Source organism: Panthera leo, chromosome D4 (assembly GCF_018350215.1).
Source record: "Panthera leo isolate Ple1 chromosome D4, P.leo_Ple1_pat1.1, whole genome shotgun sequence".
NCBI lineage: Eukaryota > Metazoa > Chordata > Mammalia > Carnivora > Felidae > Panthera > Panthera leo.
In genome coordinates, this window is record NC_056691.1 from 18536336 (window position 1) to 18550669 (window position 14334).

The following is a 14334-nucleotide window of genomic DNA, read 5'->3' on the forward strand; positions in this document are numbered from 1 at the left end:
AAAATCACATATTAACAAACTTGTTATTAAAAAATTGTTGGGTGGGGGTGCCTGGTTGGCTCAGTCGGTTAACTACCCAACTCTTGATTTCGGCTCAGGTCATGATCTCGCGGTTCGTGGGTTTGAGCCCCATGTCAGGCTCTATGCTGACAGCACGGAGTCTGCTTGGGATTCTCTGTCTTCCTCTCTCTCTGCCCCTCCCCTACCTGTGCTCATGTGCATGCGCTCTCTCTCTCCAAATAAATAAAGTTAAAAAAATGTTTTAAAAAATTGTGGTAAGAAGGGGAAACAGGAGACGGTAGGAGTTGGAGAATTTCAGATTCACATACTTTTCTATAGGAATTTTTTAAAAATAAAGGTTCTTTGAAAAATTACTATGACTGCACAGCAATAAACCCCAAATATCCCTGAGAGAAGGTGGGGTTTGGTAACACTGAATTTTTGCATAAAGTAAATGGCCTTTGTTTTCACATCATCACCAGCTCTGTCAAAGCATAGTGCTTATTACACAATTTTAATATCTTTGTCATCTATCTCCTTTCCTGGCATTAACAAGGCAGCGATTTTTGTCTTTTTTGTTCAGTCATGTTTCCTAGTGCATAAAACAGTCTGGCACATAGTAGGCATTTAATACTTGTTTGTTGAGTGAAATAAATGAATCACCCATTGCTATAGTATATAAAGCACAAAGCCATTCCAACGAAGTGCTTTTTCTTTTAACTGTCAGGCTAATCCTGAATCACAGTTGGGCAATAATCATTAGAAATTTATGTATAGCCAAATCAAAACCACACTGAGATACCAACTCACACCAGTCAGAGTGGCTAAAATGAACAAATCAGGAGACTATAGATGCTGGCGAGGATGTGGAGAAACGGGAACCCCCTTGCACTGTTGGTGGGAATGCAAACTGGTGCAGCTGCTCTGGAAAACAGTGTGGAGGTTCCTCAAAAAATTAAAAATAGATCTATCCTATGACCCAGCAATAGCACTGCTAGGAATTTACCCAAGGGATACAGGAGTGCTGATGCATAGGGGCACTTGTACCCCAATGTTTATAGCAGCACTCTCAACAATAGCCAAATTATGGAATGAGCCTAAATGTCCATCAACTGACGAATGGATAAAGAAATTGTGGTTTATACACACAATGGAATACTACGTGGCAATGAGAAAGAATGAAATAATGGCCTTTTGTAGCAACGTGGATGGAACTGGAGAGTGTTATGCTAAGTGAAAGAAGTCATACAGAGAAAGACAGATACCATATGTTTTCACTCTTATGTGGGTCCTGAGAAAGTTAACAGAAGACCATGGGGGAGGGGAAGGAAAAAAAAAGTTAGAGAGGGAGAGAGCCAAACCATAAGAGACTCTTAAAAACTGAGAATAAACTGAGAGTTGATGGGGGGTGGGAGGGAGAGGAGGGTGAGTGATGGGCATTGAGGAGGGCACCTGTTGAGATGAGCACTGGGTGTGGTATGGAGACCAATTTGACAAAAAATTTCATATTAAAAAAAAAGAAATTTATGTATAGAAATTTACTTTTCCTAATTAGTTGACTGAGTTATCTCTAACTCCTGATACTGAAACTTGAGTCAAGCACATGTGGCCTGAGCCTATCCTGGCGGGATCTTTTTGGAGGCTAGGACCAGAAGAAGGTTTCTAGCCCCCCAACCTCTGCTGGGTGCCTTGGAGAATGCCATTTTTCTTTCTGAAGCTCAGTCTAACCCATCTGTAGAATGGGGCTTACCTACCAGAAGGAAAAGTATTTAAATAGAGTCATACTTGGGAAGCTGCAAAGCTCTGCATTTATTCCACGTTTATACTCTCAGAGGAAGTAGCCACGATCTCAGAAGAAAATTCAAATGGAGATGCAGACCTTTGGTAGGGGGCAGGGCCAGTAAACTAAGAGGAAGGCACAGAAATATAACAAATTCCAGTATGTGACCCTCCAGTTACTGAAAAGAGGCCATACATCTCTTTACCCATTTTATCTATCACAACTACTTTCTCACTCCTTTGGTTGCGTGTTATATCCATTCAAGACATTGGAGTTGGTGGGGGTGGTGGTGTTATATAATTTCCTTAAGAGTCCACACCACTATCTTTCTAAAGACCAGTCTTGTTCAGTCAACTCTATGTTCTCGAGACAAGCGGCATTTGTTTTCTAGGAGTCAAAAAGTCCAGTTAATAGGATTAAGTATTTAACATGCATTTCTTCACATAGGCATGTTTATCTCCTTATACCAATTAATCTCCCTTGTAAAGTTCAACAAAGTTTAATATTTTTTAATGTTTGTTGTTTTTTTTTTGAGAGAGAAGGGGGGAGACAGAGCATGAACAGGGGAGGGGCAGAGAGAGAGGGAGACACAGAATCCGAAGCAGGCTCCAGGCTCTGAGGTGTCAGCACAGAGCCCGACGCGGGGCCCGAACTCACGAACTGTAAGATCATGACCTGAGCTGAAGTCGGATGCTTAACCGACTGAGCCACCCAGGCGCCCCACGTTCAACAAATTTTAAGATAAATTTGATACAAAGTCCATATGCAGAGATCAGAATATTTTACCTGGCTCTCTTGTCAGCTGCTGCCCTAAGTCATTCTTGCCGCCCACAGCTCACTCTAGAAGACTAGGTTTCATGTGAATTTAAATCACCCGAGATCAGCTATGCATACTCTCAGAGCCAAGAATCCAAACAAAATTGGAATAAAACAAATCAGACTCTGGAAAATTAAAAATTCTGTGAAATTGGAAACCGCATCAAGATACTCATAATGTACTTTTTTAGGCTTTGAGGTGACGCATTATCACGGGCTGATGAATTTTATGAAATGGCAATTTTAAAACAATTTGTTAAAAGGTCTTTTCCACCTCTGTAGGGAGGTTATAGACTTTGCACAGAATACAAAGACTCTCACTCAAGGGAGATCATCACTAACTGAGAATGACCTTGCTGTACAAAGTCAGGGCTAACGGGCAAGAACAGAATATAGATGCGACATGTAACACCTCTGTTACTGAAAATTCCAGCCAATAGGTTCCGAATTGCATGTAATGTTCACACAGGTTATTCTGCACTTACTTCTCTATTCCCAAGGGCAAGACTAACCAACAAGCTGTGATAAAGGAAAACAAGAAATTCTGACCCTTACTTTTGTTAGTTCTCTGAATTCCCATGAAAGTAAACAACTATCATCTATTTTTAAAAATTTGGAAACTGTGACCTTATTGAAATGTCTTATGAGGGAGTCGATAAGAAACAACTAGACCCTACCTAACGCACTGTAGGTGACCAGTAAGTATTTGTTGTTTAATGAATCATAATACATTATTCTCGGCAACAATAAACCAGAACGTGAAAATGGAAGTGAATAGGTTCCTCGTTTTTCCCGAAAATGTTTGCCCTTGGAAGTTACATCATAATTCACATATAAAAAGCACAGTCTTCTTTCCCCTCACCTTGTCTAGAAAGTAAGCGTACGTGAAGGCGGAAATGAGAGAATCCAACTCACACGATTTATGTCCAATAACCACATGGACCTTCTCCAAGCGTTTGCTTCGATTCTGAAACACATAGCAAACAAAACATCACAATTTGACGTGCAACAGATCGATACAAAAAGGACAGTTTTCCATCTTTTTTTCAAAGGTAGGCCTTGGCTATAGTCACGCACAATTGCAACAATTCCTAAGTTTATGATGAAGTTTTACAGGAGGACATAAGATTGCACAACACGGTTTCAAATTCGGAAATGCTCAAATTGTAGCGCACGGTTCAGGAACAGAAAATTGTGAGCTCACCACCTCAGGAGCCTCCCCAGGTGACCTCTGCCTCTGGCCTCCACGCGTGAAGGGCAGGGAGAGACCAAAGGAAGAGGCGGGACCACTTCAAGTTTGGCAGGCGGTAGTTTAATAAACAAGGAGACTTATTTCCAAGGCTTGTCTTGGGCACCTGCAAGATGGGTAGATCTTCACGTCCACCTGCCAGAATTTTAAAAATTTTATGGAGGCCGTAACTGGGCTCAGTCATGTGTGGTCTCAACACCACATTACTCTCTCAAGGCTGCATCCTTGGAGCAGCTCCCATGGTGGGAACGGTGGGCAGAACATACATTCCAAGGACAGGGGAGAGGGTGAGGAGCCTCCAACAGCCCAGGTGTAGCTCAGGGGTCAGCCAACAGTCACGTCCTCTAGATGACCTCTTCCAACAGAAGTGTGGTTTCATTAACATTATCACAGCCTGGGGCACATGGGTGGCTCAGTCGGTTAAGCATCCAACTTCAGCTCAGGCCATGATCTTACGGTTCGTGGGTTCGAGCTCCGCATCAGGCTCTGTGCTGACAGCTCAGAGCCTGGAGCCTGTTTCGGATTCTGTGTCTCCCTCTCTCTCTGCCCCTCCCCCCATCCATGCTCTCGCTCTCTCTCTCTCTCAAAAATAAACATTAAAAAAATGTAAAAAAAACATTATCACAGTCTAACTTGATATGAATTGTATCTCTGAGTCATAATTTTTTAGTAAAAGATTTTAGTCCAAAGGGAAGTTCCATAGTATAGCGGCCCCCCGTTTATCTGCAAAGGATACATTCCAAGAGCCCCAGTGGATGCCCGGAACTGCTGATAATACTGAACCCTATATATACTCTCTTTTTTCTTGTACGTACATACCTATGAATAAAGTTTATAAATTAGGCCTCGTAAGAGATTAACAACAACAATAATAAAATAGAACAATTACAGCACTATACTGTAATAAAAGTTGTGTGAATGTGGCCTCTCTCTGAATATCTTCATGTACTGTACTCACCCTTCTTGTGATGGTGTGAGATGATAAAATGCCTACGTGGTGAGAGGAAGGAGGTGAATGACGTAGGCACGTGACATAGGCCGCTCTTGACCTTCTGACCACGTGTCAGAGGATCATCTGCTTTTGGCCTGCAGTTGACCGCAGGTAATAGAAATCATGGGACATGAAACCAAGGATAAGGGAGGAGTAGCGTGTTCTATGTCATTTCCTTGTATAAGATGTTCTTAATTTGAGAGACAGTGACATTTTTCATATGTTCTTGGCACGCAATACGCAATTCGGTAGTAATTTATTTTCTCAGGCCGCATTTTGGGTGTCAAGAAATGTTCTCTCTACAGTACATCCCATAACTTAGCAAATGAAAGTGTAACACTTTTCCTCTCCCCGGGAAAGGAATATGGTTAGTAATATTGCTTTAACAATACAGATCAGTTGCGATTAAAAAATGTATACAGTCACGTCTCTGGAAGAGAAGGCATATTGTTTTCTTTCCTGGTTTAACGTAATAGTTACTTGAAACTCCTTTATAGAAGGCTGACCTCCTTGTGAAATACTGGGTTGGAAATGCCAAAGAAATGACTGCTTCTAGAAAATGCTACAACAAAACTGTTCAATAATGATAACTGTAATCAAAATGAACGTCTTTATAGTATGCCAGAGGTGACACATATGTCTGCTTCCCCCACTTTTCACCCTTTGTTTTAACTTCTCTCCTGAGGACTGACTAGAAAGCCAACTCAAGCGCAGTACTGCTCAAAATGGCTAGATAAAAAATTACACTGCTCACGACGATTCCCAGAAAGAGACTTATTCTTTTTTTCTACAAAACAAAGAGAAGGCATTATTTGGTAACCTACTAGGTACTTTACAAATGAATCTATGCAATTGTAATTGGTGACACGGGCCTACTGATGTCAGAGTCAGAAACAAGTTTTTAAACAACCAGCTTGTGGCCCGAGAAACATAATAAACTAAAAATCTCAAAGGAAGTTTTAAAGACTCTGTCAATACAGAGAATAATAGCGGTATCGATATTGCAGACGAGTCATCTAATATGTAATATTGCTGAATTAAAATAAACCTGTATTTTTTCAAAGATACTGAGATGATGATATTTAATAAAACAACATGACTTGAAAATACAATATAAACTCTCTGATTATAATCACAACACCCCGCCCCACCAGCACCACCAACTTTAACCCCCCTTCCGTCGTCTCTCAGCTTCCTTCCCCTAACTTCATAAATTACAAGCTGGCTCACTTGTACCCTTGGGGGATTCTAGTCTAGGCCCAGTTCTCATCTAAAAGCCGGACTGCTTCTCCCGTGCAAGACTGTCAGATGTTCTAGAGGTACCTACAGAAATTTAGGCAAATGGAATTATACTCCATTACAACACAAACAAATGCATTAGGAAATCATATTACCGTAGACAGCCGTTCTTCCGAGAAACTCGAAGGTCTAAGTAGACATTACCTCATTTCTCCTCTCAGATCTTGTAAGGCAGACAGTAAGACGATTAACAATACTTTTTATAGGTCAGTGGAGTCCGTGATGGGGCCAGGATCATTCCCAAACCCCATGGCCCAGTACACGGAGCCCTCTGCTCTGCCCTGCACCAACCACCCCACACTGCCATAATGACTTCATCTACAAAATGAGTGAACATGCATTCTAAATATGCATTCTAAATATAGCAAGGTTTCAGACATTTATAGCACCACACCAAATGACCCCAAAGCTGACCTACCTGCTTTCTTGTCTAGGTTTGGTAATTCCTAGGTACAGCTCTTTGTTCAACACTCAACTTGCATGCCAGACATGGAGGAACCAAGAAGATTTGTGTGTCAGTTTATTTCTAAGACCGAGCCAGTTACTACTTAAAAAGAAAAAACTGAAAGAAACTAAATAAGATTGTGAACCCAAAGCATGTTGGACCACTTCTCACAACTCAGGACTCTTTGAAGATTATTATTTATTCGTTCTTGTCCGTTTAAAGGGGAAAAAAAAGTACACGTCATCTTACAGGTCAGACCATAGAAGGTCCCGGGACAGAATCTTGAGGGTTCTTTTCGATGCCACGTGCCTCTCTTTTCATGCTCTCCTGTTTCTCGTCTGACCTGCCTTCTTCTCTCACGCTAACCTCCTTCATACTCATGGCCTCTTTGAGTGCCATTTGCTTATGTCTGCTATCTGCGGTCAATGCCCCAGGTCCCAGCTTCCAACACTATCCTCCCCCCCACCCCACCCACTTCCATCAAAGTGTGCCAACCTAGAGCCCATGCTATCAGGGACCGATCTGCTTCTCCACAAGCAACTCCATTCTTCCACTTAAAAAAAAATTTTTTAACGTTTATTTATTTTTGAGAAGAGAGAGACAGAGCATGAGCAGGGGAGGAGAGAGAAAGAGGGAGACACGGAATCTGAAACAGGCTCCAGGCTCCGAGCTGTCAGCACACAGCCCGACGCGGGGCTCGAACTCACGGGCCGCGAGATCGTGACCTGAGCCGAAGTCGGCCGCTTAACCGACTGAGCCGCCCAGGCGCCCCTCCATTCTTTCATTTTAAAGAGACTTTCTAGGGATTATGCCATAGTCCAAAAAGATGACCAGAAATTTCAAGTTGGCTGAAAATGTTGGAGCAGACAAACGCAATGTCACAATCGAGGTAACTTTGGTGCCTGCCGATGAGCCTTAGGAGGGAGAGGCTCAACCTCAAAAAATCTCAGATGTTCCTAAGTGCATGAATCCTATCAAAAACCACTAAGATGTAATTGAAGTGTAGCAAAAATTAGAGATTGGAGCAACCATGTTCAGAAAGACTTCTGCCTGCTTAGAGGAATAAAACATAAGATTAGTTATGTGAACTCAAACAGAAGGTGAGCTCAAGAAACATGTAGGATTTGGCTGCTCAAATTGGGGGTCAAGAACCAGAGAAAACAGGCTCCACTTTCAAGCTTCCCAGCACAAATGACCTTGGCAGTGTGAATAGAGCAAGCATAGGGGTCAAGTCCCGGCAGAAAAGACTGGGGATTGATTTCAGGCATCCGAGGACGGTAACAGGGCTCCTTATGAGGCCTATTCTGGTCTATTCTGTGACAAAGGCCCCATCTATAGGGGCAGCAGGTTCAGGGAACTGACTTGATCACAGTGATACTCTCTGTACACGTACCTCTCAGAGCAGGTCTGTGGACCTTTGCCTATTTCACATCTCTGCATATTCATAGACTCACAGATGTCCGATCTTAACATCTACGTCCCTTGATGCAGTTCGAATTAGCATCTGCATTATTTACAAGCAGATAAATTACGCCCAAGTAAAAGTGATAATTTTATCAATTAAATTAATTACTGTCATTCAAGTAATAAACATCTATTTGTGCGATACGGCAGTAAACCAAACAGACGACAATCCCAGCTCTCACGGCATTTGCATTAGCTGCAAGGAGATATGATGAACCAGATAATTAGATAATAATTTGAGGAACAGGGTACACTGAGATGAGGCTCATTTGAAAAGGTGACATTTGAGAAAGACCTGAAGCCAAGAAGTGGGACCTAAGGATATCTTAGGCCAGGAGAATAGCAAGGGCAAAGGCCCTGAGGTGAGAGGATATCCAACGTGTTCAACAAATATTTACTGCCTAGTGCATATATTTTCTGAAGGTGACTTTGTAAACTCCTAGCCAGGAGTGAATAGATCTGGCAAGTAAATACCCACTCCCTAGTATTGACACAAGTTCACCAAGCATTAAAGAATCTCAGGAGACAAAAGATTCATCGCTAAGGCCTATACCCAATATGGCGTAAGCCCAACACAGAATGGAATCCTGATTATGCGTAGAAATAGATACTATATTGCTTTGTCATCTACACTTCCAAATAGATGGGCAAGATCTTTCCTTCATCAACATATAAAAGAAAATATATTGAACGTGCCAGTATTTGAGATCACAATTTTGATATGCTTTCAAAGCGTAATCCTATACAACACTAAAATGAGCCTTCTTAATGAGGTTTACTTATCTCTTTTTCAAAGCCAGCAAAATGCCTAAGCATTAAGACTCAACTGACCATTAAAGGGAATTGCACTTGTCAGGCAAAAAAGCACTTTTCCAACACACCCACAGAAAACAGAATCAATCAGAAAGAAGGCTTCTAGGGCCCTGATGGAAGTCTAGTCCCTCCATTAGTTTGGGTTTTTTTTTAATAGACATATTATTTATTGCCTAATTGGCTAACATACAGGGTATACAGTGTGCTCTTGGATTTGGGGATAGATTCCCGTGGTTCATCGCTTACATACAACACCCAGTGCTCATCCCAATAAGTGCCCTCCTCAATGCCCATCACCCATTTTCCCCTCTCCCCCCGCCACCTCCCTGCCATCAACCCTCAGTTTGTTCTCTGTATTTAAGAGTCTCTCAACCTCCATTAGTTTTCTAAGAGCCATATCCGCTGAGAAACGAAGCTGCTCCCACTGATGACCGGACACATTTAAAGTCCCATTATTAACATTTAGTCAACAAGCCTTGCAACACAGTTATGATTTCTCAGACCCATCCTCCTCGACCCACTTTTCTTAAAAATCCTATGCAAATGTTTTCAAAAAATAATTAACTGAAATGCATTGTGTTTTGAAAACATTGTAGACAAAACCCACAGAAGTTGGGAGAGCGTCTTTCCTATCACACGGAAGCAGCAAACATTTCTAAGGCCCTCATCCTTAACCAACAAATGAAAAAGCAAGACAACAAGAAGTTCTCGATTTATCGAGAGTTATCTCCAAAGAAACCCAGGCAAAGAAAACAGTTGGCAGTTGAGCTGGTGTTTCCTTAATTCCTTCTAATTCCACGTCAATGAGGGGTCACCCTGCCTGGAGGCTGCCTGTGGGTGGTCCAGAAAAGGGCCCTGGTTCCTCCCTAGGAGACTCCACATGCCTGTGGCTGCCATGATTCTAAGTGAGAGGACTCAGAGGGTGAGTGGAAGAAAGACTGACATGCTGCTCGTCACCCCAAAGGTCCCCAACTCCACATAAGTCACAATCATCAGGAGAGCCAGGTAGGAGGGGATACAAAAGGGACCACGGCCAAGTGAGCAACAAAGACACAGAGTAACCTGGTCCTCCAAAGGCCCCAGATCAGCTCTGCCAGAGATAGACAAGTCACGTCCCTTGTTCATTTGGTAAACAAATGAGATGCTTTTGCTACCGGCCCTGGGTTTAAGATAACGTCTATAACTCCTCACCTTCTGAATGTCTCATAATCTTATCATTACCCGGATAAAGTTTGCAAGTCAAAGGGAGAGGATGCTGGAGGGAATAAAGGACGTGGCATCCACTAGCCGTCCAAAAAACAAAAACAAAAACAAAAATGCTTATCACTCTGTGCGTGTCCCTAGATCACCGGGATTTTTCCTGCTGATTGAAACCTTTGTATTTTATTTTCTATCTTTGCTTATGTTTCTGGTTAAGAAAAAAGAAAATACATGAAATTATAAAAAGGCAGACACAATGAAAATTAATAAGCCAAAGATAACTACTGTTGAAAGTTCAATAGTTATTGATTATTCACATTTTTAACTTGTATATATATTAACACATGTACTTGACAAAAGTAAGGTACATTCTATTCCCACTCTATATTAGATGCTTCCTTTTGAATCCACTTAGTATGCTATGGACCTTGCTCAAAGATCAAAACTGTAGATCTTTATTCTGTTTAGCTCAAGGATTACAACTGTATGAGCACATATGTGTGTATAAAATTTCTGGAATCAGCATAAGTGCCTTTTAAAAAAGAATCTCCCTGATATCGGCAAACAGGATACTCTATTCCACTGGCTATCTACTCTAGTTTCATTCTTTTTTTTTTTTTAATTTTTTTTTTTCAACGTTTTTTATTTATTTTTGGGACAGAGAGAGACAGAGCATGAACGGGGGAGGGGCAGAGAGAGAGGGAGACACAGAATCGGAAACAGGCTCCAGGCTCCGAGCCATCAGCCCAGAGCCTGACGTGGGGCTCGAACTCACGGACCGCGAGATCGTGACCTGGCTGAAGTCGGACGCTTAACCGACTGCGCCACCCAGGCGCCCCAACTCTAGTTTCATTCTAATGGCTATAATTAATTTCTTCCAAGAGTTGTACCTCCGGTTATGTCTCAAAGCAAAAACATTTACCAGAATCTGCAAATTCGAGACACAGACATTTTATATTCAATTTTCTCATAAGTGTCCTAATTTACTTGGTGACGTACCAGATGAATATAAACCAAGGGATTAGGAAGACGCAAAAAGCTTTCAATGAGAAGACTCAAATTATTTTGAGGTAATTTGTCTCACTTACTGATAAAACTGAAACCTAATCAATTCAGATAAGTATATATTGCCTATAACCTCTCCCCTCACTGTTTTCCCAATCATTTTCCCCCCTCAGGATTCTCTTTGCTAAGCTGGAGAAGACTCTCTCTTAATATCTCTCATTTGGGGAAAAATAGGGGCTGGGAGTCACGCTGAGCAGATTCAGCTATAAATAGCTCAGATCCTATGCACCTGCACCTCCTGCTATATGGTCAAATGCAGAGGCCATTGTAGATAGGCAGTGGGAGACCCAGAAGCTAAACCCAAGCATTGCCTGAGGCCCTTCTTTCTTGGGTGGGCCATGTGGGTCCCCGGTTCCCCTTGGGGTCAGGCTCCTTTTCCTGGGGCTTTGGACACGATCTCAACTGAATCCATTCTTCCTCAAGCTGTTTGTTGCCCACCTTGAACATAGAATGTTCTCAAAAGGAGCGACCTCATATATATGGTTCATATACTTCTTCTGGGTCATAATAGTAATGGGAGACAGAATTGTTATTTACTTACAGCATTTCATTTTTTTATATTTTCATTCATTCATTTTATATTCTCTTTCTGACAATGTCCTCCAGGGACAGTTTTGGGGGCGGCCCCATTATTTTTCTTCCACAGCTTCAACCATACAAGGTCAAGGATGATCCACCCCCCCACCCCCGCCCCAACACACAAGTTCTTACCTTTCCCGAAGAGCCCCTATAGCAATTACTCTACACAGACTGTCTACAGGTTATTATTTTCCAGCCATTTTACTTTGGGGAGAAATGTGTCCAAACATTTACTACCAACTGGATGGGACAGCTCTTCCATTTCCCATTTCGGTGCCGCTTCCTTCTAGTTGAAACAGATGTCTTGTGCCAGAGGTTTGCCCTCCGTGCTTTTACACGTCTCTGAATCACTCAGCCTGCCCCTTTCCAGACTCAAGAGCTGTAGTCATTTTTGCCTCGCCTCATATGAGCAGCATCCAGGTCTATGACCCTTCCCTTTGCCTCCTTTGACCTTCCGCTCTCTGTGCCCCACTGGTGGGCTTAGACCTCACTGTAGACTGAATTGTGGATCCCCCAAATTCCCATTTCCAAGCCTGAACCCTCAATGTGATGGTACTTGGGGATGGAGCTTTTGGGAAACAATTAGGTTTAAATGAAGTCATGAGAGTGGGGCCCTCCAGATGAGAGCTCTCATTCTCTCCCAGCTCTCCCTCTCACTTTCTGTCTCTCTCTGTGCCTCTCTGTCTCTCTGCCTCTCTCTCTCTCTCTCTCTCTCTCTCTCTCTCTTTCCATCTCTCTCTCTCTTGAGATGATCAGGAGAAGAAGGCCCTCACAAGAACTCAACCATGCTGGCACCCTGATCTTGGACTTCCAGCCTCCCGAGCTGTAAGAAATAAATTTCTGTTGTTTAAGGCACCCGGTCTGTGGTATTTTGTTATGGCAGCCCAAGCAGACTCGGACAGACTTCCAGGTTGGAGTCATTCCAAAATTCAAAACCACCAAGCAGATATCTGAACTTTAGGGAAAGCTTCGACGAGCTTCTTTTACAAAATGGTTGCTGTCAAAGCACTATCAGAGTTTTAAAGACCAAATGAAAAAGAACACCCCTGGAGTGCCTGCGTGGCTCAGTTGATTAAATGTCCGACTCTTGATTTCAGCTCAGGTCAGGATATCATGGTTCGTGGGATCAAGCCCTACATCGGGCTCCACACTGACAGCACAGAGTCTGCTTGGGAATCTCTCTCTCCTTCTCTCTCTGCCCCTCCCCCATGCACACACACACACACACACACACACACTCTTTCTCTCTCTCTCTCTCTCTCAAAATAAATAAACTTAAAAAATATGTATTTTTTAAAGTGTAAAAAAAAAGAAAAAGAAAAAGAACACCCCTGCTACACATGTATAGAAACTACACCCATGTCACCAAAGGTTAACTTATTCTGTCAAATTTACAGTTAATTCATACTCTCATAGTAATATTAATTACTGTATAAAATATTTTTTTAATGTTTATTTATTTTTGAGAGACAAAGACACAGAGGTGAGCAGGCGAGAGGAAGAGAAAGGGGGAGACCCACAATCCAAAGCAGGCTCCAGGCTAGGAGCTGTCAGCACAGAGCCCAATGGGGGGCTCTAAGTCACAAACCATGAGATCATGACCTGAGCCGAAGTCAGACGCTTAATTGACTGAGCCGCCCAGGCTCCCCGAAAATATACTCTTTATAAAACATTTGGAAAATATAGAGACACAAAGAAATAAACCCTTAAGACCCAAAGTAATCACTATGAACATTTAGCGAACCCCTTCCAACCTTTCTCTATATTTTTATGAGTGCTCTCTTCTGTAGTACTGTGATCATATTACACATAATATTTTGTACACTCCTTTTTTTAAGTGTTAGTTTTGAGAAAGAGAGAGAGAGTGAGCAGGAGAGAGGCAAACAGAGTGGGAGACAGAGGGTCCAAAGCTGTCAGCACAAAGCTCAACTCTGGGCTCGAACTCACGAACCATGAGACCATGACATGAACCGAAGTTGGACATGTAACCCACTTAGCCACCCGGTGCCCCTAACCTCTCTCTCTTTTTTTTTTTTTTAACAACATTTAGGTTATTCTTCTAAAATTCTGAAATATAAATGTTGTGATGACCAGGGAGAATACGTGTTTGCTTTTGTAACACCAGTTGCCAACCTATTGCTTTTGCATACAGTGGTGCTCAATAACTACTGAAAAAAATAAATGAATGATGGCATTTAGTGGATAGACTATTCTTTAATAAGGATAATTATATTTAGTCAATCCCCTACTGTTGCAGAATTAAGTTATTTTAATTTTTTATAATATAAATAAGAATGCAGGGAATATTTGTAAGCTATTTTTGTGCTCATCCTGTTATTTCTTCAGGATAAACTCCTGAATTTGACACTTCTGGGTCAACGAATATAAGTGTGTGTGTGTGTGTGTGTGTGTGTGTTTTCACTATTGAGAGAGAGAGAGAGAGAGCGCGCGTGCGTGCACATACACACACTCACCAGCAGGGGAGGAGCAACGAGAGAGAGGGAGACAGAATCTGAAGCAGGCTCCAAGCTGCCAGCGCAGAGTCAAACGCCGGGATTGAACCCACAAACCGTGAGATCATGACCTGAGCCGAAGTTGGACGCTCAACGGATGAGCCACCCAGGCGCCCGCGA

The 14334-nt window shown here is 42.3% G+C and overlaps 1 protein-coding gene and 1 pseudogene across 4 annotated transcripts in view; one reads left to right on the forward strand and one right to left on the reverse strand.

Moving 5' to 3' along the window:
• Positions 1-14334, reverse strand: part of PRUNE2 (prune homolog 2 with BCH domain) — a 270865-nt gene that overhangs the window by 207173 nt on the left and 49358 nt on the right. For 3 of the 4 annotated variants that reach the window (XM_042911941.1, XM_042911940.1, XM_042911939.1), the window contains exon 2: positions 3459-3563. In XM_042911941.1, coding sequence (XP_042767875.1) covers positions 3459-3563 — 105 coding nt within the window. The remainder of the gene's footprint in view (positions 1-3458; positions 3564-14334) is intronic. The other variant, XM_042911942.1, reaches the window with a different exon arrangement.
• Positions 8603-14334, forward strand: part of LOC122205490 — a 50505-nt pseudogene continuing 44773 nt past the window's right edge.